The sequence below is a fragment of the Aethalodelphis obliquidens genome, unplaced genomic scaffold (assembly GCF_003676395.1).
Source record: "Aethalodelphis obliquidens isolate GAN/ISIS:26980383/991018 unplaced genomic scaffold, ASM367639v1 scaffold65, whole genome shotgun sequence".
In the NCBI taxonomy this organism is placed as follows: Eukaryota; Metazoa; Chordata; class Mammalia; order Artiodactyla; family Delphinidae; genus Aethalodelphis; species Aethalodelphis obliquidens.
Window position 1 is genome coordinate 2937901 of NW_020838009.1, and position 23519 is coordinate 2961419.

At 50.3% G+C, this 23519-nt stretch overlaps 1 protein-coding gene across 7 annotated transcripts in view; it reads right to left on the reverse strand.

The window, feature by feature from the left end:
- Positions 1 to 23503, reverse strand: part of PCSK6 (proprotein convertase subtilisin/kexin type 6) — a 189965-nt gene extending 166462 nt beyond the window's left edge. For 3 of the 7 annotated variants that reach the window (XM_027089247.1, XM_027089246.1, XM_027089244.1), the window contains exon 1: positions 22925 to 23503. In XM_027089247.1, coding sequence (XP_026945048.1) covers positions 22925 to 23215 — 291 coding nt within the window. In that variant the 5' untranslated portion in view covers positions 23216 to 23503. The remainder of the gene's footprint in view (positions 1 to 22924) is intronic. The other 4 variants (XM_027089242.1, XM_027089243.1, XM_027089245.1 and 1 more) reach the window with 4 other exon arrangements.
- Positions 23504 to 23519: the final 16 nt, after the last annotated feature.

Sequence of the window (23519 nt, forward strand, 5' to 3'; positions counted from 1 at the left end):
AATAAAAAGAATAAAGTACTGGTACATATTACAAAATCATCTTGAAAACACGCGAAGGGAAAGAAGCCAGACACAAAGAAGACCACATACTGTATGATTCCATTCTATGAAATGTCCAGAGCAGGCAAAGCTATAGACAGAAAGCAGATGAGTTATGGCTTAGGGCTGGGGGAGTGGGGACGGGACGAGGAGCAGCAGCCAGTGGGTGTGGGGTTTCTTCCTGGGGTGATGAAATGCTCTAGACCTGACTGCACTGATGGTAGCACACCCTGTGAATACACTAAAAACACTGAATTGTATATTTTAAATAGGTAAATCACACAGCACATGAATTACATCTTAATAAAACGGCTATAAAAAAAGAGGAAAGATTGATACATACAATTACGTAAAAGTTAATTCTCCTGTTTAATCAGAAGACACGTACACAAGTTTTTAAAAAATTCACAAACTGGGAAATACTATTTCCCTCACTTGTAACTGATAAAGCACTGGTATCCAGTACACATAAACCCCGTCATCCCAATTCTAGGCATGTGCCCAAGAAAAACTCTGGCATATGTGCACCACAGGTCACCACAGGTCACACACAAGGCTGTTCTTAGCAACAATGTTCTTAGTAAAAATCACAAACATGCATTGCCAGGAGAAGGACAGATACATCATGATTTGTTGGCCAATGAATACTGTATAGCAGTGAAAATAAATGAACCACAGCTAAGCTGGGGCTGTGGCTACAATGTGGCTGAGCCTTAGAGACATGTAAAGGGGGCCGGGGGGGAGGTCCCAGAACACCACACAGTATATCATTTTTAGAGAGCTCAAAAGCGAAACGAAGCAAGGTACTGTCTAAGCATGTCTTCTTCACCTGTGGTACATGCACTGTTTGGACAGCGGTTACCCTGTGGGGCTGGAGAGGTGGGGGCAGGGTGGGGTTAAATTAATCACACGAGGAGGCCATTAGGCTGAGGTGGCTCTAAGGCCTTAGCAGCCTGCATTTACAAGCAGCCAAACCCAAGCTTGTAAATGCCTCAAGGTTAAGAAATCACAACCTAAGGACAGCCAATCAGGAACAGCTAACTAGGCTTTCCCAAATAAGGCAACTGCTGCAGCTACAGCCTATCAAAGCACTTCCTTGCTCTGCTTCTGTGTCTCCCCTATAAAAGTCTTGCTCCTGTCTGTACAGCGTTAATAACCACTTCCTGTTGGCACTGCCTGATTCAAATCGATTTTTGCTCAAATAAATTCTTAAAATTTTCAATATGCCTTGGTTTATCTTTTAACAGTGGTAAGGAGGTGGCTGTAAGGAGTAAATGAGATCAAGCATGTAGAGCGGTTTCTGGCCCAATAAGCGTTTACCATCCTTGTCATTGTCACTGTCCTCATCCTTATCACCATCGTCATCCTCACCATCATTACCCTTATCATCATCATCATCGTCTTCCTCAGTATTTTCCTTTGGAACGTACAAGTGATCCCCCACTGCCCAGTCCTCCAGTATCACTTCCACTCCTCCCAGCCAACTTACCACATTCTACTGGTTGGTTATTGGTGCAGGTGTCTCCCTGGCTGGAGAGCAAGTCCTGAGACCAGCTTGCCTCCTTGGTGCTCTCTGTGTTCCCATAGCAGCTAAGTCAGAGCCTGCCCTTCCCTGAACTGCTGCTTACTCTGAGCAACTTTAAGAAGCAGTTTCTCTCTTGTTACAACACAAGACCCCCTCCTTCCTGATTCTCCATAAGACACTAGAAGTGTACTACAGCCATTGTGATGCATGGCTGGCAGACACTACCTCAATTTCCAACACTTTCTCTTCTACCCGCCTCTTCTGTAGAGGTTGTAGAATCTAAAATCCTGATTTCTCAGACTCCCTTGTAGCCAGCAAAGCCAGCCAGGGACATAGTTCTATCCCATGAGCTGTCAGCACAAGTCCCTGGGGAAGGTGACCTTTCCTGAATAAAAAGGGAAAGACTTCACCCTTCCACCTTTTGCCCCCAGCCCTGTCTCCCGCCTGGAACTTGGACGTGAGGCCTGAAGGGGAGGGAGACACCGATAGGTCCGGCGCCAACCCTGGAGGGCCCATCTCCGGACGTGCTGTGTGAGCCTTTGTTTCAGGCACCACCTTCTTGTTTAGCAGCTGAATGCATCCCGAGCTACTGTCCCACGATGCTCTGAAATTGGTGGCACGTTGTCTTATCCCTCAGCAGAATGAACACTCTCCACTCTCAGCAGGGGAGCTTTTAGATTACCGCTTAAACTAAATTGTAGCAATCTGATCATTTCATATTTCAGCTCTCACACCCCAAGATGGACTGTGACCCCAGGATGCCACAAACACCCGGCATTCCACAGCTCCTTCAAAATCAATATGGAACCAACCCAGGCAAGATGTGGGGGAGAAGCTACAGCAGGCGCTGGTAAATGGGAGTGGGCCCTGGGCTGGTGGTCACAGTGTCCACGCGGGAGGCCTGCACAGAGCATCTGTTGGTCCAGTGGGCTCACTCACAGCTGCACTAATAACCACCATCCCTTTTCAGTCATGCAGATGTTGAGGTCCACACCGTGATACTCACAACAGCCAGATGAGAACGCTACTTAGAAAGTGATTATTACAATCATATGTTATAGATCAATGCATGACTTGACACCCAGAGATGTCAACTGGCTCGTCAACTGCTGACCAATTTGCAGACAAAGTGCTGGGATTAGAACCCGGCTCTTCTGATCCTACAGTCTGTGTTTTGGCCACTGGCTCTGACTGCAAGAGCTACCAGATCAAAATTGCCTGATAAAATGAAAAACACCCATTGTGGGGAGATTTGGCTCTTACAAGAAGAGCAGCAGAAGAGAAAACAACCCACCTCTTGCCCTCCTGTTCCTGAAGTCCGATTACGACTCTTGCTCATTGAATTAGGAGAGTCAGTGCTCTGTGCAATCCCTCCTGAGTGATGTCAAGACTAAAAACAGTTTGGGAAAAGGATAAAATCCAGCATCCCCAGGCACACTCTTCTCCGTCAGGAGTAAAAGCAGACCTGTCGGTTGTAATCAACAGGCAAACGCACGTTGTACAGAGCTGCTCCAGGCCCCAGGTTGCCGGGTCCAGGTAACAAACTATTCCTTCCTGAGCTTCTGCGTTGGCTCCCAGGTGCCCACACAGGCTAACTGATAATAAGTTTTACTTGATCTAAAATTTTCTTTCATCCTCCAGAGAGGATCATTAACCAATTAATTCCAAGCAGGAGTGTCCTCTTTTGCATCCGTGGTGGTGGACATGAGTCTGGCTGAGCTTGCCAGGCAGGGGGACGGCTGAGGAGGGCGCATCCCATGTGGGGCTGGCTGGAGCGGCCACTGGCCAGGTGCCTCCCTGGGAGCCGGTGGGCAGGCTCTGCGGGTGGGGTGTCCTGGCTTCCCAAACCATGGCTCACTAGCTCTTTCTTGGTCTGGCTTAACTTCTATCTTTCCCACCCTAAACTTTTCACATCAGCTCATCTTTTCCCAAAGAAAAGATGAAAGGTAAAAGAAGCAGTATGTCTGAAATCTTCTCCATGACACCTTTTGCTAGCTTTGAAGTCCAACTTTAAAAACAGACGGTGCCTTCCTAGTCTGACTCCAATGCCTGACATTGAAAGGACATGTCATTCCCCTCTTTTGGTATTAACAGTCATCACCGTGATGATAATATTATTAGTATTAACATGCGTAAGTGTCCACTTTGGGCCTGGCTTTTTCCAAGCACCTGTCAGGGGCACCAATAACTTCCGTTCTCCAGTAGAAAAAGCACAAAGAGGTTAAGTTACTGGCGGTAAAGAGAAGCACCTTCTTTCATGCCTTCATTCATTAGATTTTTATCTTAGAAGGTAGTTCTGTTGTTTTCCCTTTTGAGTGTGTACTTTTAAAACTCTTTATTCATTCATCAATTCATCCATTTAAAAGCATTTGTTTGATTCCAGCTTTTCTAATATAAGGGGCTACTTAGTTTTTTGTCCCATTAATATGTTATGTCAGGAATCAAAGATCCCTTGTTCTACATGTGGGAGATAAGGCACTGTCCCGGCTGCCAGAACAAAGCGGGCAACTTATGGCTGTTTACATATTTCTCATATTTAACACATCTTATTTTGCCAACTCCTCTTAAAACGCATTAAGTACATAATTAGTTTTATTTCCTTTTAGAACGATAACATTTTATTTGTCGCTATAATGTAATTAGTGTAATGTCAGTTAACACTGTCTCTTTTTCATTATGAAATATTTTCTGTTTCCTTCCAAGTTCTATCCTAACCAAGTCCTTATTTTCTTATCTTTTTTTTTTTAAATAAATTTATTTTATTTTTGGCTGCATTGGGTCTTCGTTGCTGCGCGCGGGCTTTCTCTAGTTGTGGTGTGCGGGCTTCTCATTGTGGTGGCTTCTCTTTGTTTTGGAGCATGGGCTCTAGGTGTGCGGGCTTCAGTAGTTGTGGCTCGCGGGCTCTAGAGCGCAGGCTCAGTAGTTGTGGCGCATGGGCTTAGTTGCTCCGCAGCATGTGGGATCTTCCCGGACCAGGGCTCGAACCCGTGTCCCCTGCATTGGCAGGCGGATTCTTAACCACTGCACCAAGTGGGGAGCCCCCAAGTCCTTTTTTTTTTTTTTTTCCCCAAGTCCTTATTTTAATTCACTTTCCCTGTACAGTGTGCTCTAAGACGATTTTACTTCCGAAAAATGTCACATCTTCCTCTCAGTACTAAGACTCTTCTTACTTTATCATTGTACCCTATTTTCACTTAACGTCCTTTCATGGCTATTATGTTACGTGTTCCAAGCTTTACAACCCTCCGGCATTCATTTTAATAGAATTAGGAGAATCTATAAATAAAAGAAGCTTCCTAGAATAATGCTTTCATTCTCCACTCTCCCTACCCCGCCTTCTCACACATGCCCTAAATTTACCAGCAGACGGGGAGCTTCCTCTCTCAGGCAGAGATTCTCTGATGAGGAGCCTGAGGGCAGTATCTCTGGTGCATCTGGCCTGGGGCAGCCTGGAGCAAGGCAGGGGCAGGATCCCAGCTTAGGACAGCCCTCCGTTAGGACTCCGTGCAGGAGGGCTGCTAGTCCAGCTCTCCAATCCGATGACTCAAGAGAGGCTGAAAGTTCTGTACAAAGTCAATAATCCAAATCCTGGAACTAGAAAAGCACTGCAGAACAGGCCCAAGGAGGTAAGTAGCAGGCCAGCAGCCCAGACCAGCAACACCGTGCCAGGGGCGTCTGTTGCAGGCTTATCTACCTGCAGGAAGGTCCTTCAACAGCAGGACTCTGCGCCTTTACGTGGACTGGGAGCTTCTCCCCAGGCTGAAGCTCTGCTCCTGGGAAACAAGCAAGTTAAGGGCTCAGGGAGCCACAGTAATCCTTCCAGAGGCGGGCGTGACCCCAGAACACACCTTACCAAAGCAAACGTCCCCCAAACCCAGATTCCATGGGGCTTTCTCTGATGACCTCACTGGCCCCAGGAAATCCCTAGGCTTCTCATCCTTATCTCTACACACAGATTCATGATATATCTCCAAGGACAGCAGGGGATGTCTTCCAAATCTGTCCTATCCCCACCACAACCCTAAAGATCTTTTTCTCCCAACATTTTATTGTGAAAATTTTCAACCAACAGCAAAGTTGAAAGAACTGTACAGCCAACACCCAAATACCCACTGCCCTGACTCCACCATTGACAATCGCTACAGTGACTCTATCACATTCCTCTCCATCTATCCATGCCTCTATCCATCTGTCAATCCATCTTATTTCCAGTGCATTCCAAAGTAGACTGCAGTATCGGTACACGTCCCCTAAATACTTCAATATATACATCATAATGGGGAGTTCAATACTTGCTTACAGATTTTTTCTTTTGAAGTAAAATTTACACATGGGGAAATGAGTAATTGTTAGTTATACATCTGTTAAGTTTTCATAACCGTGTGTACCGGTATAGCCCCAAGCCCCTATCAAGATAGAGAACATAGCCATCACCCCCAGAAAGTCTCCCTATGCACCTTACCTTCCCAGTCAATCCCCACCCCATAGATTAGTTTTTATTCCACCACAGATTGGTTTTGCCTGTTCTAGAAATGGAATCAGATGGCTCTCTTGTGTGAGGCTTCTTTCACTCTGTACAAAGCCTGAGATTCATCCACGCTGTCACAAAGCAGTTGCCTATTCCTCTTTATTGCTGAATAAAGATGCCCATCGAAGGAATACATCACATTGGTTTATCCATTCTCCTGCTGGTGGATCTCAGAAACTTAAGGAATTGTGATAAACAAGCTCAACAACCCAGGAAACTCCATAAGCCTCTGGGGGAAAAAAGTCAGAGTTTGCCCCCAGATTGCTGAGAAACCAGCAGGGGGACAGGCAGGCTGGTGTCTTGCTCTGACGGATGGAAACACGTGTCCGTCTGATTCTCTCAGCAAAGCACCACGACCTGCTGGGGAAACCATGGCACCCGCTCCTGCTGGCCACAGGAAGGCTAGTCACAGCGGCCAACATGTCATCTTCTGCTATGAAAGGCTGATGCAGAAATCAAACTGGGCTCAATGCTAACAAAACTCCCCCCAAAGACCTCAGGACAAAGGCGGTCATTTAGAACAAACTGGACAGTTCCGGCAAGATGGCTCTTCCCTCCTGGCTGTATCCATTGTCTATAACAATCTTTGAGCATCTCTTCCGTGCCCAGGGTGCGTGCAGGAACACAGCCCTGCCTGGAGACTTGGGAGTCTAATGCATGCAGCCTGACCACACGATTCATACGAAACACAAACACCAAGGGGAGAAAAGCAGTGGCAAGCATGCAAACAAGTTTCCTTGGCTTTGCCGGGAGAAAACGGGTCTCAGTGGAGGCGCTGAGTCATTTCAAGACTCCCCCGAGGAGGTGAGTGTGCTGGGGAGACCCCGGGGAGGAGGCTGAGCGGCTGCCTGGCCCCAAGACAAGGCCAGGCTGGCACAGCCGTTGGCACAGCTCAAGGCACCGCAAGTGACAAACTTCAGGAAAGGAACCAACTGCTGGAAAGTAAGACCAAATTTTAGTGAGACAAACCAACTGGCTTGCAGAGAGGCTTTTCTAATGGTTCTATGTAGCAATCGAATTTCTGACACAAGAAGAAAACAGAAACACATCCAGGGCTCTTTGCAAGTAAAAGTCAAGTTGGAAAGTGGAAAGATGCTCCTGGTTAGGATTTGGAAACGCACTTCCTCAGTTGGAGTAAGGATGACACAGCTTGTCATTACGTGGGGTGGTCAGTCCTGGCCCCTGGCCACGAGCCTCAGAGATGGTCTTCCTGACTTCGCGAACCCACCTCTACCTCTGGGGTTTGTTTGGATCTCAAGGCTACTCGGTGTGAGAAGTAACAATTTGGTTTTAGGATGTTCCTGCTGTGGCCATATATCACAGGAAGGTAGAAAACCATGTTCCTTGAGAAAGCAAACCAAAAAAAAAAAAAGACCTAGAAAGTACCAGAAAGTTCATTTTATACAAGGACACGAAACTCTGGGAACAGAAAGCTTCCTTTCCCACAAATGGGTTTTTGCATCTTGAACTTGAATGGAGGGGTGTGAGGGCATGGAATTGACAAAGTTGTGGTATATAAATTTGTTTAAGCTACTGAAACAAATCCCGCTGCTTGTCTGCAGCTAATAATTTAATATTCCTGCAAAAGAGAAATTGAGACGTGCCTAAGATCTCAGGCATGAACGACTACTATCTAACTATCTATTTATTTATGGCTGCGTTGGGTCTTCGTTGCTGCAAGCAGGCTTTCTCTAGTTGTGGCGCGCGGGGGCTACTCTTCATTGCGGCACACAGGCTTCTCACTGCAGTGACTTCTCTTGTTGAAGAGCACAGGCTCTAAGTGCCCAGGCTTCAGTCGTTGTGGCACGTGGGCTCAGTAGTTGTGCACAGGGGCTTAGTTGCTCCGCGGCATGTGGGATCTTCCCGGACCAGGGCTCAAACCCGTGTCCCCTGCATAGGCAGGTGGATTCTTAACCACTGCACTGCCAAGGAAGTCCATGAACGGCTACTTTGATAGCACAACAGAAATAAGGTTTCTTTTCTTTTCACAGAAATTGGGCTTTATCAAGAGGAACCCAAATAGGGATATTTTTGTTTGTTTACGTTTAGGAAAACAGCAGAAGATCAAGACGTGTGTTAGACCGAGTGCCTAGTGGCCACAAATGGACTTATTTTTCCGTGTTAAAATCTGTCTTCAGCCAGACATACCTAAATAAACCCCGACTGGAACAAGGAGGCATAGATCCAGGTACGTGGGGTCTAGCAGGGCTGCAACCACATACCTCTGCCGTACCCGCCAAGAGGACACTCGGAGAGTTAATGGTGGCGCCGAGGCCCCGTCCCCAGGGGCAATGCCAGCCGGATACACCTTTACCCACTCAGTCCTTTGCATGGTGCCAGGCTTCATGCCAGCACCCGATAAATGCCTGCTGAATAAAAGCAGCAGCAAGTGAATTCCTCTGCCCTCTGATGACATCGTACCCAGGACTTTGCTCCTTCTCTGGTATTCTCCTCTCCGCCCTGCCCTGCACCCCTCCTGACAACACACCCCCTGAGGGCTGAGCCAGTGGGAGGTGCCAGGAGGCTGCATCCTCACCACCCCAGGTCTCACAGGCTCTGCTGACCCTGTTTCCTCCCTCTGTCCCCTCAGCCCGAGGTGGGTAGCAGCTCCCCCTCCGCGCTGGCCAACAGCCTTGGCTGGTTTCTGTCACGCCGCTCACACGTCTAGAAGCAGCCCCGCTGTAAATGTGCCTCTGCCTGAGCCGTTGAGCTGGCTTGCTTCCCAACGGGACGCAGATTAATGCTCCCACGCATGGCCCACCTGCTCCCCGCTTCTCCTTTGCCTATGACAACCCATGGACCCTTCCAGGTCTGGTTCAAAGGCCACTGGTCACAAAGCCACCCTTGAACCTCCCAGGTGAAAATCAGCCCCGCTCTCCTATCATCCTAAAGCATGTGGACTTCACCCCTGTATTATTTCCAGTATTCCTCTTGCAACGGTTACTTAAGTTCTTTTCTGCTGTGGGTAGGGACCCTGTCTTGTTCACTCTGAGTTACATCAAGTGACCAGCCCAAAGCCCTGCAAACAAAGGGAACTGCGGATTTTACTTCCGAAAACAAGCAGCAAACACCCTCTGAACAACGTTCAAAGAAAAGTGACAGACGGGAGAGTCTATTTACAGACAGGAGATTCATATCCACAATACAGCGACTGGACCATCAGGAGAAAAGGGAAATAACCCAACTGAAAAATGGGCAAAGAAGATAAGACATTCAGAGAAGAACTAAAGTGATGAATAACTTTATGAAGAGGTATTTAACAGTAATCAGAAAAAGGCAAAACAACCACGAGAGCTCATTTTCACCTGTAAGAACTAGAAATTCGAGCATTGATGACCTCCCCACAGGACCGCTGAGGGCTTGGCCTCCACACACTTCTGGGGGCAGTGCCACTCGGAGCCACCTGCCTGGACCGACGCCCCCCCCCCCCGCCCCCATGCTGAAAACAGCTTTGCCTCAGCAGTTCCCCAGTCTCTGGAGCCAGACCATATCAGTTCAAATCGTGGCTCTGGCACTTACAAGCTCTGCAACCATGGGCAAGTTACTTAACCTTTCTGTGCCTTGGTTTCCTCATCTGTAAAATGGGGATAATGACAGTACTTACTTCACAGGGTTTCTAAGAAGATTAAACGAGTCAATTCCAGGAAAGCACGTAAGGGCCAGTAGGTGTCTGTAATCGTTATTCACTACTCTAACCACTACTTGTTTTTGCTATTATGTATCTTACAGAAATTCTCATACATGTGCACAGAGAGGACGAATAAAGATGGTCACTGCAATGTTGTTTATAATATCCCCCAGAAAACCCCCAAAAACCTGGAGGCAAATCAAATAACATTAAGTCAATGCTGTAAACCAAATATGTTGCTTCAATACAATAGCTTTAAACTGTTTCAAAAGAATGAGGTAGATCTCTGTGTACTTGCGTAGAAAGCTTTCCCAGATGTATTGTTAGGCTAAGAAAAGCTAGGTGCAGAAAAACATGTTTGGCACAATCCCGTTTACGTGAAAAATAACCCCCTAAACTCTCCATGTAAGTGTGCCAATGTGTTTGTGAAACAGGACACACAGATACTAACGTGTGGACAGTGGTGGCGTCTGGGGGGAAGGTTAAGTTGAGGATGGGATGAGGGGAGGAAGGAGATTTGGGGTTTTTCTTCTTTATACATCTGCACCGTTTGAATCTTTATGATGGGAGAATATTTATAATACATGTGTAACTTTATAAAATAAGGAAAAAGTACTGCATACAATCCTTATGAGTTGAACTAAGCACAAGTTATCAGGGTGGGGAGACGGGGAAAGTGACGGGCGTCGGAACCAGGGCTGTGAGGCCTGGCAGCAGGCAACCGGGCAGGGACGGAACCCATCCACCTCCTTACCCGGTGCTGGCATTCCAGACCAGCAGCAATATCCACCTTCCTGAGGACTCACAAAGAATCCACTGACCTAAATGTCAGGGGAAAGATTAGGTAAGTTACGGGCCAGCCACTAAATGATGCACTGAGCAGTCATTAAAAATTGCACCACAGGGACTTCCCTGGTGGTCCAGTGGGTAAGACTCTGCACTCCCAATGCAGGGGGCCCGGGTTCGATCCCTGGTCAGGGAAGAAGATCCCACATGCATGCTGTGACTAAGAGTTCACATGCCACAACTAAAGATCCCGCGCACCGCAACCAAGACCTGGCGCAGCCTAAATAAATAAATAAATATTTTTTAAAAATTGTACCACAGAACCGTTATAGACCTGGGAAGTACAGCTGTAAAACTGTACAACCTTATTTGCCTAAGACATTTGTGTGAGTGTGTGCATCCGTATATACAGATATATATACAGATACATGCGCGCACACAAACACACACTCACACAGTGTAAAAAAAAAAAAAAAGAAAAGACACGGTCCAAAATGTTAACAGTGATTATCTTTGGGTGGAAGAATTATAAATGATTTTTTAAGTTTTCTTTGCTCTTTTCCATATCTTCCAAACTTTCTAGATCGCGTATTCTTTCTGTATTATACAAAGAAAAATCAAGTAATGACCATTTCACCTCCAGGCTGTGCCACCCTCTGTGCAACCCTGGGTCAGGAAGCCCCTTCTCTCCAGTTCTGGTTTTTTTCCTGGGTGTCTGCTTGACAGTTTTCTACTCTCCTCCGGCTCCGGTAGGCTGGTGAGGCATCCAAGGAAGGCTCCCCGCTCCTGAGGCTCTTAGACTCCAAAGCTCCGGGCTGCCTTCATTGCTGCATAGATAAGCCTTTGAAGTGAAGCCCGGGGCCAGAGGCCTGATAAGAAGGGAGGGTCCGAAGGTACAGCCGAGCCCTCTGCCTCGCTGGGAGAGTGCAGGTACCTTCCCAGGGCACCCCTGTGTCTCAGCCTTCCCTCTGCCTGGACTGCACCCTCTGCCTTACCAGTTACAAGACCCCGACTCCAGCTCCCCGGCCAGCCCCGCTGCCACCTGCTCTCTGCAGCCTTTCCTGACGTGGACGCTGGAATCGAAGGCGCCCCTGTGGAAAGCCTTGCTCTGACCTGGACTGAGCCTTAGGGAGTTACTCAGCTGCTCGGTGCCTCAGTCTGCTCCTCTGTGTAACGGGGTAATAGGGCTCTGGGGTGATGATCAGAGCAGTGCTTGGTGAACAGTAAGAACAGCGCAGGGGCTGGCCGGCGGCAGTGGTGATGGGGGTCCTGGAACCCAGTGACCAAGTGACCCCCTTCTAAGGAAAACACAGTCATCAGGTGCTTCTGGGAGGTGGTGTGGGAGCTGAGGGCGGGGCCGGGGCATGAGCAAACAAAAAGAACAAAGACGCTGACCACAAGAGGCTGCGGTCTGGTGGGAAGACAGACACCCTCGCAGGCCGTGGCCCTGGAGCCTGGGAGCCAGAGCTCAGCCCTGCTGGGCAGCAGACAGGTCAGGAAACAGCACTTCAGCTAATCCTGAAGAAGAGCAGGTTCTCCAGGTGGACCACATGGGAATGGGCACCCAGGTTAAAAACGCTGCCCCCAAATAGCAGGTGCAAAAGAAAGAAAAGGCACATGGAACATTTCCAGCATAGCAGAGGTCTGGACCGGCTGGAGCATCTGGCAACTGTGAGGGGTTCTGTGTGGAGGATGGAGAGGCAGGGACAGGGGTACAGCTCGCTCCCCAAGGGCTGAGCCTGTCAGGCTTTGCTGTGGAGGAGCCTCTGTGGGTTTCAAAGCAGGGAAACGACAGCACGAGGTGGGGAACGGCCTAGAGAGCAGTGAGGCAGTAACCCAGGCACTGTCAGAGGCAGGGAAAGGGCTGCAGGCGAGACCAGGAGGCAGAGAGAAGGAGCTGCAGCCAGCAGACAGGCACCAGCGGAGGAGGGAAACTCAGCGATGCCCTGGTTTCTGGCTTGGAGGACAGGGTGAGGGCGGGTGAGCAGAGAACAGCCTCGCCTCCTCCAGGCCAGGGGACTCCAGGCCCTTATCTGATGAGCAGGCCAGCCTGCCCTCCCCCTCACCCCCTCCTGCCCAGACTGTCCACCCCAGGCAGTCTGACAAAGACCCCGGGTTGGGCTGGGGCCTTGAGGGGGCAACGAGGTTCTGGTCAAGTAAACACAGGAGGTCATCTCTGAGAACCGCTGCACAAACAAAAAGGGGAGGTCTGGACACCGAGGTCCCTTTCGAGCACCCGACCGAGACACTGGACACAGTTTATCCACCCCCATGGTGGATGGGCCGTTTCTTCCCACTGAGAAGACAGTCACCCAACAAGGACTCTGTAAGTGACAGATGCTGGCCAGCGGTAGGAATTTATGAGGCCCCAGGAAGGGTTAGGAAGCTGAAGCCCCACGGCCCCTTTCTGGCTGGATCGTGCCCCACGGTGGCCCATGGCTGTCCAGCCCTGTGGAGCGCGGCTGGTTTGTGCCCAAGCGGCCAAGGGGGAGACAATGAGACTGTTTCTTCTTTTCCACGGTGCCATCGACTTGACACTGAGGGCATTGATGGGCTGGTTACCATGGGAACTCGAGCTGCTGATCCCATCCCATCCTGTGGAGCGTGAGGCTCCCTCCCGACAGCTGACGGCTATTCATCCCCGTTCTGCGCAGCACTGGACCGAGGGCCTTATGCCTGCTGCCGGGTCTTCAAAATTTCCTAAAGCAGAGGCACCGGACCTCAGGAAGACCCAGGACTCAGCAGGATGATGCGACCCTTGGGATCTGAAGAATCTACGGTGGGCTCCAGGGCACGGCTGGGCCACAGTGTGTAGCCCACCAGACCTAGGAGCAAACTAGAGCATCACGGGCCGGCTCCTCCCCATGCATCCTCGCAGAGGCGGGAGCTGCCGGCTGAGCGTGACTCTGAGAAGCAAGGGATTAAGATAAAAGGTGTGGGTGGAGATGGTTCAGTCCAGACACCTAGAGGAGCCTGACCTTGCTGGGTCAAAATGCTCACATCCTGCCCTCCACTGAAAGGCTCTCACAGGGCAGGGGCCATGTTTTCCTTATCTCTGAGGGCCCAGCACCCGCACACGCGCACATAACAAACACTGGCTGAATAAATGAGGGCGTGTCTGCTGGGCCCAGGCTGCCCTGGGAAGACGGCTCTGCCATCAGAGAAGCGGCAGAATCGGACCTCATCTCAGAGGGCAACCAGAGAGCCAATGTGAACTGAGGCACCACAAAGTCCAGAGCCCAGTGGCAGAAACACACAAGCCAGCAGACAGGGTCAGGATGATGGAGGCTTGGGAGCCCAGAGGGCACATCTGCAGAGCTGGGGAAGTCAGGTCCGGCCACAGATGGCCAGGAAGGATGAGGCGCTGACCAGGTGGGCAGGGGAAAGCCATCCTAGGCAGAAAGAACAGCACAAGGAAGCTGAAAGGGAAGCAAGTGCACAAAGTGAGGGGATCAGCGGGGCCGGAGCAGAAGGCAGTGGACTGGGCCTGCATGGCATGGACGGGTGAGAGGCCCAGGCCTGTGCCAGGTGGTGGCGGGGAGAAGCTGGGGGGACCTAAGAGCCATCCAGGAGGCCAAAGAGACAAGCTTGGTTATGGACAGGACAGGAGGCGCGGGAGCAGGGGAGCAGTGGTGACTTCCAGGCCTTGAGCTTCCGGTGGACGGTGGTCCCCCCTGTGGACGGGGACACACATAGAGGAGGAGGTTCGCAGCAAAGGAGGATCAGTCCCTTGGAGAATGTGCAGACTTTGAGGGACTGCGTGTGGCATCCTAGGGAGGGGTTGGTTTTTTTCCCTCCACGTGGAGAACTGTGAGTCTCAGTGCTGATGAGAAGGAGCCAGCGCAGCTACTCAGGATGGAACACGTCACCTCCAGCACCCTGCGTGCACATAAGCAGGTGGCAGGAAGGAGGGACAGCGGCTGGCGGTCTGTCCGCTGCTCACCCTCGTTTGAGACACAGAGGTGAGGTTCCTCTGCCAGAGGGGAGGACGGGGCAGGCGAGCCGAATGGGAGGGCTTTGGGCCCTGGCCTGTCAGTCACCGGTTTATAACCTGCAGCAAGTCACACTTAACCGGACCTGAGATCTCTTCACAGTAAAACAGGCCCTTGACACCTGCCTGCAGGGTGGTATGAGGCTCCGTGGGCGACAGCACTCCCAGGGAATTGCCCGCCAGGCGCAAGCACACGCCAGGGCCTCCGGTCAGTGCGAGGCCACGCCACAGTCCAAGGTGGAAAGGAGATGGCGCTCACAAGCGCAGTCAGAAGGCCTCCCTGGGCAGGGTGATGGGAGGAGCAGGGGGAGGGTGTCAGCGCCTGGCTGGGCTGGGTTAGACCGGAGGAACTACGTTTTAGAGGCAAGATCTGTGCAGAGACTTAGAGACCCCGAGGACCCCGGAGTATTCCCCAGGATGTGGACAGTCCTGCAAAGCCCAAGACCAGGGAGGGGGCCCCAGACAGTCCTCTGGCTCTCTCACCCCATCAGCCGCTGTGTTTCTCATGTGCACCCTTGGTTTCTGCCTAGAGAAGCTCAAACCCTCCCAAGGGACCAGACAGCCAAGGCAGCCACCCCAGCCTGGTTCTGAGTCCCCCTCGGACACTGCCCTTGGGAGCTCTCCCGGCTCCATGTACTGCAACTCAGCCTGGCACGCATCTCTCCACCGCCACCCCCATCAAATAAAACCCTGTCCACTTTGATCCATTACCATCCGAATAAAGATAGCAAATGGGAAGGTGGGATACTACACAAGCTTCACAATCCCAATTTTGTTTGTACCCCCAGCCCCAGCTCACACCAGAACCTCTCCCTTGCCATTTGCAGGCCAGCCACCAGCATGGCTCCTGGTTCAGAGCATAAAAGACAGCCTCCAGCCGAAAATCAATACCAGAGAACTATGCTGCAGGTGACTGGGGAAGCTGCAGGGCTTCCCCTTGCCCCTCCCAAGCCCCCAACACTCCCTGGAACAAGTTCTGGCTCATTATTTTAACACCCAGCTAAAGCTTCAGCTTGTTTTCAGTTGTAGGAACAAGCCATCCGCAGCATGACAATTTTCCTCTGTTGACAAGTGAATGACAAAGGCCCACCTGAAATTCTGAGCCAGGTATGCTCCACTCAGCAGCTATTTTAAGTACAACTATTTAAGGCAAGTTCAAAATCATTGAAGGCTCTTAGATCTTTTAGGGCCCTGACAGCCAGCCTACCGTTTTATGTTCAGACTCAGAACCAACAAATTAGTCAATTCCCCAGGCAAAGCAGAAACGTAAGGGCAAGCGTGGTGCCTCAGCGCCACCTTAAAGGTAAACATCACTTCTAAGAGCTGCAGACGTTGAGCTGCTGTGATTTGGTTTGTGCAAATGGCTTGTTGCCTTTCTCTTCACGTGAATAAACAACTTGTCTTTTCTCAGAGTCATTAGTGTCAAAGGTAACGATGTAGGTTGGAGTGAGGCCACCTCTGCCACAAACTGACCTGAGGGAGAAAGAAGCCTGGCAGAGGGAGAAGGCAGTGGCCAGCAGCAGGGTTCCTGGGCTCTGGGTCCAGCTCTTTCCCAACAGCCCCGTGAGCTGCAGCCAGGCATTGTTTCCCTAGGTCACCATTTCCTTGACAAGTGGATCAGCCCAGCCTGGGGAGTGTAAAGCACAGGCTTCTCATGCTGGGCCCACAGCTACCTGTATGCCCACAGGTGGCCCAGGAACACAGACAGCGGTATGTGTGTATGATGTGCATTTTTCTTTTCTTTTTCCCCCCTTTAACATTTCATGTGTATCTCTGTGTATGTGCACATGTGTAGGTGTACGTGTATACCCGTATAAATATGCACATGTGTATATGCATGTACTTATGGATGTCTGTATACAACTGTGTGTGTGTATATATTTATTTATTTATTTATTTATTTATTATGGCTGCGCTGGGTCTTCTTTGCTATGTGCGGGCCCTCTCCAGTTGCAGCGAGCGGGGGCCACTCCTTGCTGCAGTGTGTGGACCTCTCACCACAGCGGCCTCTCCTGTTACGGAGCGCGGGCTCCAGGCACGCGGGCCCCAGCAGTTGTGGAACGTGGGCTCAGCAGTTGTGGCTTGCGGGCTCCAGAGCACAGGCTCAGCAGCCGTGACCCTCAGGCCCAGCTGCTCCGCGGCACGTGGGATCCCCCCAGACCAGGGCTCCAACCCTTGTCCCTCACGTTGGCAGACAGATTTTTAACCAGTGTGCCACCAGGGAAGTCCCTACAAGTGCATATATTACATATATGTCTACAAAGTGCATTAAGAATTAGAACACTGCAGATGAAGTTTGAAATTCTACTACTAACTAGAATTTGCTGTGGATCCTTCCAGCCCAAGCTTCTATACTTTTACTACATGTGTAAACATTCATAAATATTACAGAATGGCTCAGTGTTTTTTTAAGTTTACATAAATACTATTACATTGTACATCGGCAACTTGCCTCTTTCACTCAACATTATTTCTGACATTTATCTGTGTAGATACATGCCTAGCTCACTCATTTCTAAGTATTGTTGAGTACCCCATGGTGTGGCTATTTCGATATGTCTCTCCATTCTTCTGCTGATGGATATTTAGGTTGTGTTTCCCTTCGTTTAAAAATGCCCCTGCGTTCATTCTGGTACAAGTCTCCCGGTGCACCTGTGCAAGAGTTTCTTATGACAAAGCTGAGATGTGGACTTGCTGATGTGACCTGACCCCAGATTACTCTCCAAGTAGTTGTCCCCATTTCCACTCTGTCAGCAGCATCTGAAAGTTCCAGCTCCTCTACAGCCTTGGCAACACTTCATACTAACACGTTCCCAGTCTGCCAATCAGATAGGTGTGAAATGGGATTACTGCCTGAAGGTGCATTGCCCCAACAGCTCCCGGGGAGGCTGGGCATCTTTTCTCATCCGGGTTTCCTTTTCATTCAATTCCCTACTCATATGCCTCTCCATTTTTCTACCTGGCATTTATCCTTTTTCTTATTGATTTATAACTTTTTAAATAATCTATGCATTAATCTGTTATATGTTATAAATACTTTTCCTACTCTCTTATTTGCTTTTCAACTGTTATGAAGCCTTTATTATACAGAACTTTTAATGGATCAATCTCTTCCCTTTTTTATTTGATCTTTTTGCATCTTGTTTAAGAAATCTTTTCCTTTCTCAACCCTCCTACGCTGTTGGTGGGAATGTAAATTGGTACAGCCAGTATGGAGAACAGTATGGAGGTTCCTCAAAAAACTAAAAATAGAACTACCATATGATCCAGCAATCCCACTCCTGGGACATTCATCTGGACAAAACTCTAATTCAAAAAGATACATGCACCCCTATATTCGTAGCAGCACTATTCACAATAGCCAAGACACAGAAACAACCTAAATGTCCATCAACAAAAGAATGGATAAAGAAGATGTGGTACATATATACAATGGAATATTACTCGGCCATAAAACAAGAATGAAGTAATGCCGTTTGCAGCAACAGGGATGGACCTAGAGATTATCATACTAAGTAAGTCAGAAAGAGAAAGACAAATACCATACGATATCACTTATATGTAGAATCTAAAATATGACACAAATGAACTTATCTACGAAACAAAAACAGACTCACAGAAATAGAAAACAGACTGGTGGTTGCCAAGGAGGCGGGAGGTGGGGGAGGAATGGATTGGGAGTTTGGGGTTAGCAGAGGCAAACGATTATACATAGGATGGATAAACGACAAGGTCTTGCTGTATAGCACAGTGAACTATAACCAATCTCCTGGGATAAACCATAAGGGAAAAGAATATGAAAAAGAATGTATATATAAGTGAATCACTCTGCTGTAGAGCAGAAATTAACACAACACTGAAAATCAACTATAATTCAGTAAAATAAGTTTTTTTAAAAAAAGGAATCCTTTCCTTTCCCTATGTCATAAAGGCCTTCCATGGCAGTTACACATTCAGGCTCTCATTCCATCTGGAGTTTGTTGTTATGGAGTGTGAGGTGAGCGTCTGGCTGCCCTTCCCTGCAGAGAGTCGGCCCTCTCAGCGCCGTTTACTGAACTGCCCAGACTTCCCATCCACATGAGCCTCTTCTGTTTACATACAAGCTCCCACATATGCCTGGGTTGGAGTCAACTCCACCAATGGACCAGACCATCACTGGGCCAAGGCGGAGCTGCTGTGATCACCAAGGCTTATGGTGGCAGAGACGCTGCCCATCTCCCTTCTCAGAGTCGTCTCTGGTATTCCAAGACCCTACTCTTCCTTTGTGTGATTTCATACTCCATATCAAAACCTATCAGCACTTAGGTTGCTTCCATGTCCTGGCTATCAGAAACAGCTGCAGTGAGCATTGTGGTACATGACTCTTTTTGAATTATGGTTTTCTCAGGGTATATGCCCAGTAGTGGGATTGCTGGGTCATACGGTAGTTCTATTTTTAGTTTTTTAAGGAACTGCCATACTGTTCTCCATAGTAGCTGTATCAATTTACATTCCCACCAACAGTGCAAGAAGGTTCCCTTTTCTCCACACCCTCTCCAGCATTTATTGTTTGCAGATTTTTTGATGATGGCCTTCTGACTGGTGTGAGGTGATACCTCATTGCAGTTTTGATTTGCATTTCTCTAATGATTAGTGATGTTGAGCATCCTTTCATGTGTTTGTTGGCAATCTATATATCTTCAGATGAATGGAGAAAGAAGATGTAGCACATATATACAATGGAATATTACTCAGCCATAAAAAGAAATGAAATTGAGTTATTTGTAGTGAGGTGGATGGACCTAGAATCTGTCATACATAGTGAAATAAGTCAGAAAAAGAAAAACAAATACCGGATGCTAACACATATATATGGAATCTGAAACAGAAGATGGTTCTGATGAACCTAGGGACAGGACAGGAACAAAGATGCAGACATAGAAAATGGACTTGAGGACACGGGGAGGGGGAAGGGTAAGCTGGGACGAAGTGAGAGAGTGGCATGGACATATATACACTACCAAATGTAAAATAGATAGCTAGTGGGAAGCAGCCGCATAGCTCAGGGAGATCAGCTCGGTGCTTTGTGACCACCTAGAGGGGTGGGATAGGGAGGATGGCAGGGAGACGCAAGAGGGAGAAGATATGGGGATATATGTATATGTATAGCTGATTCACTTTGTTATAAAGCAGAAACTAACACACCATTGTAAAGCAATTATACTCCAATAAAGATGTTAAAGTAATTTTTTAATTAAAAAAATACTTTGTTAAAAAAAATGAATACCACATGGTTTGAATAGCAAATGTCAATATGTCAAATTCCACTATTAAAAGATAAAAATTCCCAAACTGTCAAAATCAAAAATAAATAAATAGCTCATACCTGGCTTAAAAAAAAAAACAAAACCTATCGGTATCACAACTAGACGACACTCAATTTACACGTTAATTCAGGGGACCTGTGACAGTCAGCCCTCCCATCAAGAACATAATCTGTCTCTCCATCATTCAGGCCTTCTTTCTCCTAATGCTTCTTTAAATGTTTTGTAATCTTCTCCACGAAAGTCTCGCGCTACTCTAAGATTTATTCCTAAGTCTCTAACAGTGTCTACGCTGCAGGGAATTATAATTCCTCTCATCTTTGCAGCTGTGGCCACTGTCGGGCAGCTCCTGTTGATCAAGCACCCACTCAACTCTCTCATTAGTTGGTCTCCAGGTTCTCTCGGATTATCCTTGTGGCTAATTTTGTCATCTGTCAAGAGTGACATTTGACTCTTCCCAATTTTTATTCCTTTTTTTGTAAATTGTGTTGCATTATCTGGGGCCCCCAGGGCCAAAAGAGGCTCATTTGTCTTGTTCCTGATGATGCATATTGTTAAATGGAGCGGATCCAGAGCCTTTATCAGACTCTGAAAAGGACCCACGATTCAAGAAAGATGAAAAACCATTGGTCTAATTTACCTTTGCACCACATAAAATAAACAGAATCAGGTTATCAGTTGTATGAAAGAAAGAAAGTAAAGCAATCAAGCCAGAACTTGAGCGCAGCAAAGACTTGGGAGAAGAAGAGTCAGGGCAGGTACCGGGCATAACACTAACTGCCCATGAAGGGTTGGGGGAAAGAGTCGCCCAAAGGAGACCCGGGACCAGAGAACGTAGCAGGAGACGAAGTGGACAAATCACAACTGTTGGAGGTGACACACTCTTATTGTGTGAACACAAACAGCTTCCAGCCCATGCTTCACCGCAGTTCACTCACCCATAAATCAAAGCTAATAATATCTACATCTTATTTATGAGTCACAAATTCTCCTGGCTGAAAAAGGCAAATAAGGTTTTTAAAGAGTTCTTAGTGAATAGGCAGAAGGTGGAGTGCTCCAGGCCTTTTCCACATTAGCAATGCACGTGGGGGAGGTGGGCAGGAAAGCGGGTTTGGGAATAAAGAATAACAGGCCCTCTTTGAGTAACTGCAAGCGCGCGTGGACGCGCGCACACACACACACTCGCCTGACACAGCTCGTATCCCAAACCAACCAGCCCCTCCGTTTGAGAGTGCCTCCAGTGGCAGCCCCAGAAGCACGCCCACCAGGCTGAGCGACCACGTTGTGTGCAGTCCACCCTGGCTGCCCTGGACCAAGTGGGGAGACCCTGAAACGCTCCCCCAGAAGGTACCGGGGGGAGGGGTGCACACCCTGAGCAAACTTCTCTCCCACAGGCAAAGTGAGGACAGTGGACTTCATGCACAAGCAACTCAGTGAGTCAGACAGAAGTTGTGTCAAAGATCGGGCGTGGCCAGGGGACTGGCATTTCTGATCCCCAAGGACAGGAGTCATGAGGGGGAGTCACGATGCCTCTCTCCTGCAATGTCCAGGAGCTCTCCACTCAACTTCAGTTCCCCTCTGCTCATTTAATTATAAGAGCCAGAAACCCAGGCACTTTGTAATTTGTAATTTACCACGCCATTTAAGAGTCACTTCTAGCGGAAGACAAATTGCTGGACCATCCGGGCAGAGCAGCCAAGTTTAGCAGGAGCTGGGGCCCTAAGCCAACAGGGCAAGCAAGGCGCCGGATGGACCCTGAGGAGCCCCTTCTTCAGTCTGGACCGTGAACCAGGGAGACTTAGGAACCACAGGGAGAATTGAAGCCAGTGCTACCCAAAGGCAAATCTTAAATCACAGGATGTTTGGACAGACTTGAGTGGTCAAAATACAACAAAAAAAAGATATACAAAGGATGTGATGGGTTCTTTCAGACACACTCTAACCTGCGGTGTGAAGTACAGCTGAAACAGGTAGAATCCACTTTTCCCAAAGGTGGCACATCTCACATTAGCAGCATCTGGACTAGACTCAGGATGCAAAGAGATGTCATTTACATTAGGGCCGCACCACACTTTGCTGGCTTCTGTCACGGATAACGATGAAACTAAATTTAACGCCACTTGGCAGTAGGGCTTGAGTTATGAGCGCGCGCGTCCCTGTCACTCCATTTGATCCTCTAAGTGTGTAGTTTGTAGGAGACTTGTTCACTGCACAGAGAGGTCCACTGGTAGGACCGCACATTTGAGCCTGCTGCGGCCCCTCCCCCCCGCCATAAATCAGGATCAACCTGCCCCACTGCCACCCTGCAGGGTTGGAGCTGGAAAAAGGGACCTGCCACCGAGGTCCTTTGGAGTTATGCAGCCTCTGTGCCCGGAGTTTGTCCCCTCTTGCTAACTGACAGCAGTCCTGACGGCGAGGCCACGGGAGGACGCCTGGCTCCCCGGCCAGGGTCAGACCCGGCAGGTGCCCTGCGGCCAGAAAACACAGGATCGTCGCAACCACTGCGCACGTACGCACTGTCACTGTCCGGACAGATGGAGAAGACGGGAAGTGACTTGCCTAAGGTCATACATCTGGTCCGCAGAAAACTACCATCAGAACCCCGCGCGGAGGCCCAGAAACAAAGCCAACTCCCTCCACCCCCGCCGTCGCCGCCAGAAGCCTGGAGGGGTTTCAAACGCGGGACCGCAGCCTCCGACCCTCGACGCGACTGCCCGGTCCCGCGCCTCCCGGGCGCAGGCACCAGCCGCCCTCCCTCCGGGAGTCGCGGACACCTAGGGAGCGCACGTCACCCCCGCAGCCGCCTGCCCCTCCGGCGCGCGCACAAGTTCCTGAGCCCCGCGCGGCCCGTCGAGGTCAGAGGGCCCGGCGCGGAGAGGCCGGGGTCGGCGGCGGGACAAGCTCGGGGGACACGGAGGACGGCTCTCGCCACGGGCTCTCCTCCCGCGCGGCTAAGCAGGTGCCCGCACCCGGGGCGCTGACCCCGTAGCGCCGGGCCTGCCCCGGCGTCCCCGCCGAGGGCCCCGCGCGCCGCGCTCCCAGGCGACTCCCTGCAGGGCGGCCCCTCGCGCCGCGCCCGCCGGAGGCCGGGAAAGTTTCGGGCGCGCGGGCCGGTCGCACTCACCTGGCCCAAGTTGAGGTAGCCGTGCGCCGCGGCCACGCGGTCCGCGGCGGCCGGGCCGCCCAGCACTTGCACCGCCCAGTGGTTGGTGTAGACGGGGCGCGGCGGCGGCGGCGCGGAGCAGGCGGCGGGCAGCGCGAGCAGCAGCAGCCAGCGCCAGGGGCGCGGCGCGAGCGGCCGGAGCCCGGGCCCGCCGGCGCCGGCCGTGTCCGTGTCGGTGTCCGCGTCCCAGGCGGCGGCGGGGGCCCGGGGCGGCGGCCGGGGCCCTGGCGCGGGCGGCGCGCGCGGAGGCATGGCAACGGCAGGCTCGCTCGGCGCCCGAGCGGCGAGTGCGCCAGGGGGTGGGGTGCCGCCTTTTAAAGCCGCTCCGCGCCGGAGAAGCGCCGCCGCCGCCGCTGCGGGCGGGAGCGAGGGAGGAGGGGACGGCCGCCGCGCGTTCCCGCCCGCGCGGCCCGGCGGCGCCCTGGCCCGCGCTCAGCGGCCCGCACCCCACCTTCGCGAGCCCGGGGCGAAGCTCCCGCCTGGAACTTCCCGCAGACTTCGGGGACCCTCGGGACACGCGTTCCACTGGCGTCCGGGAGGGCCCGGGTCGTCTCAG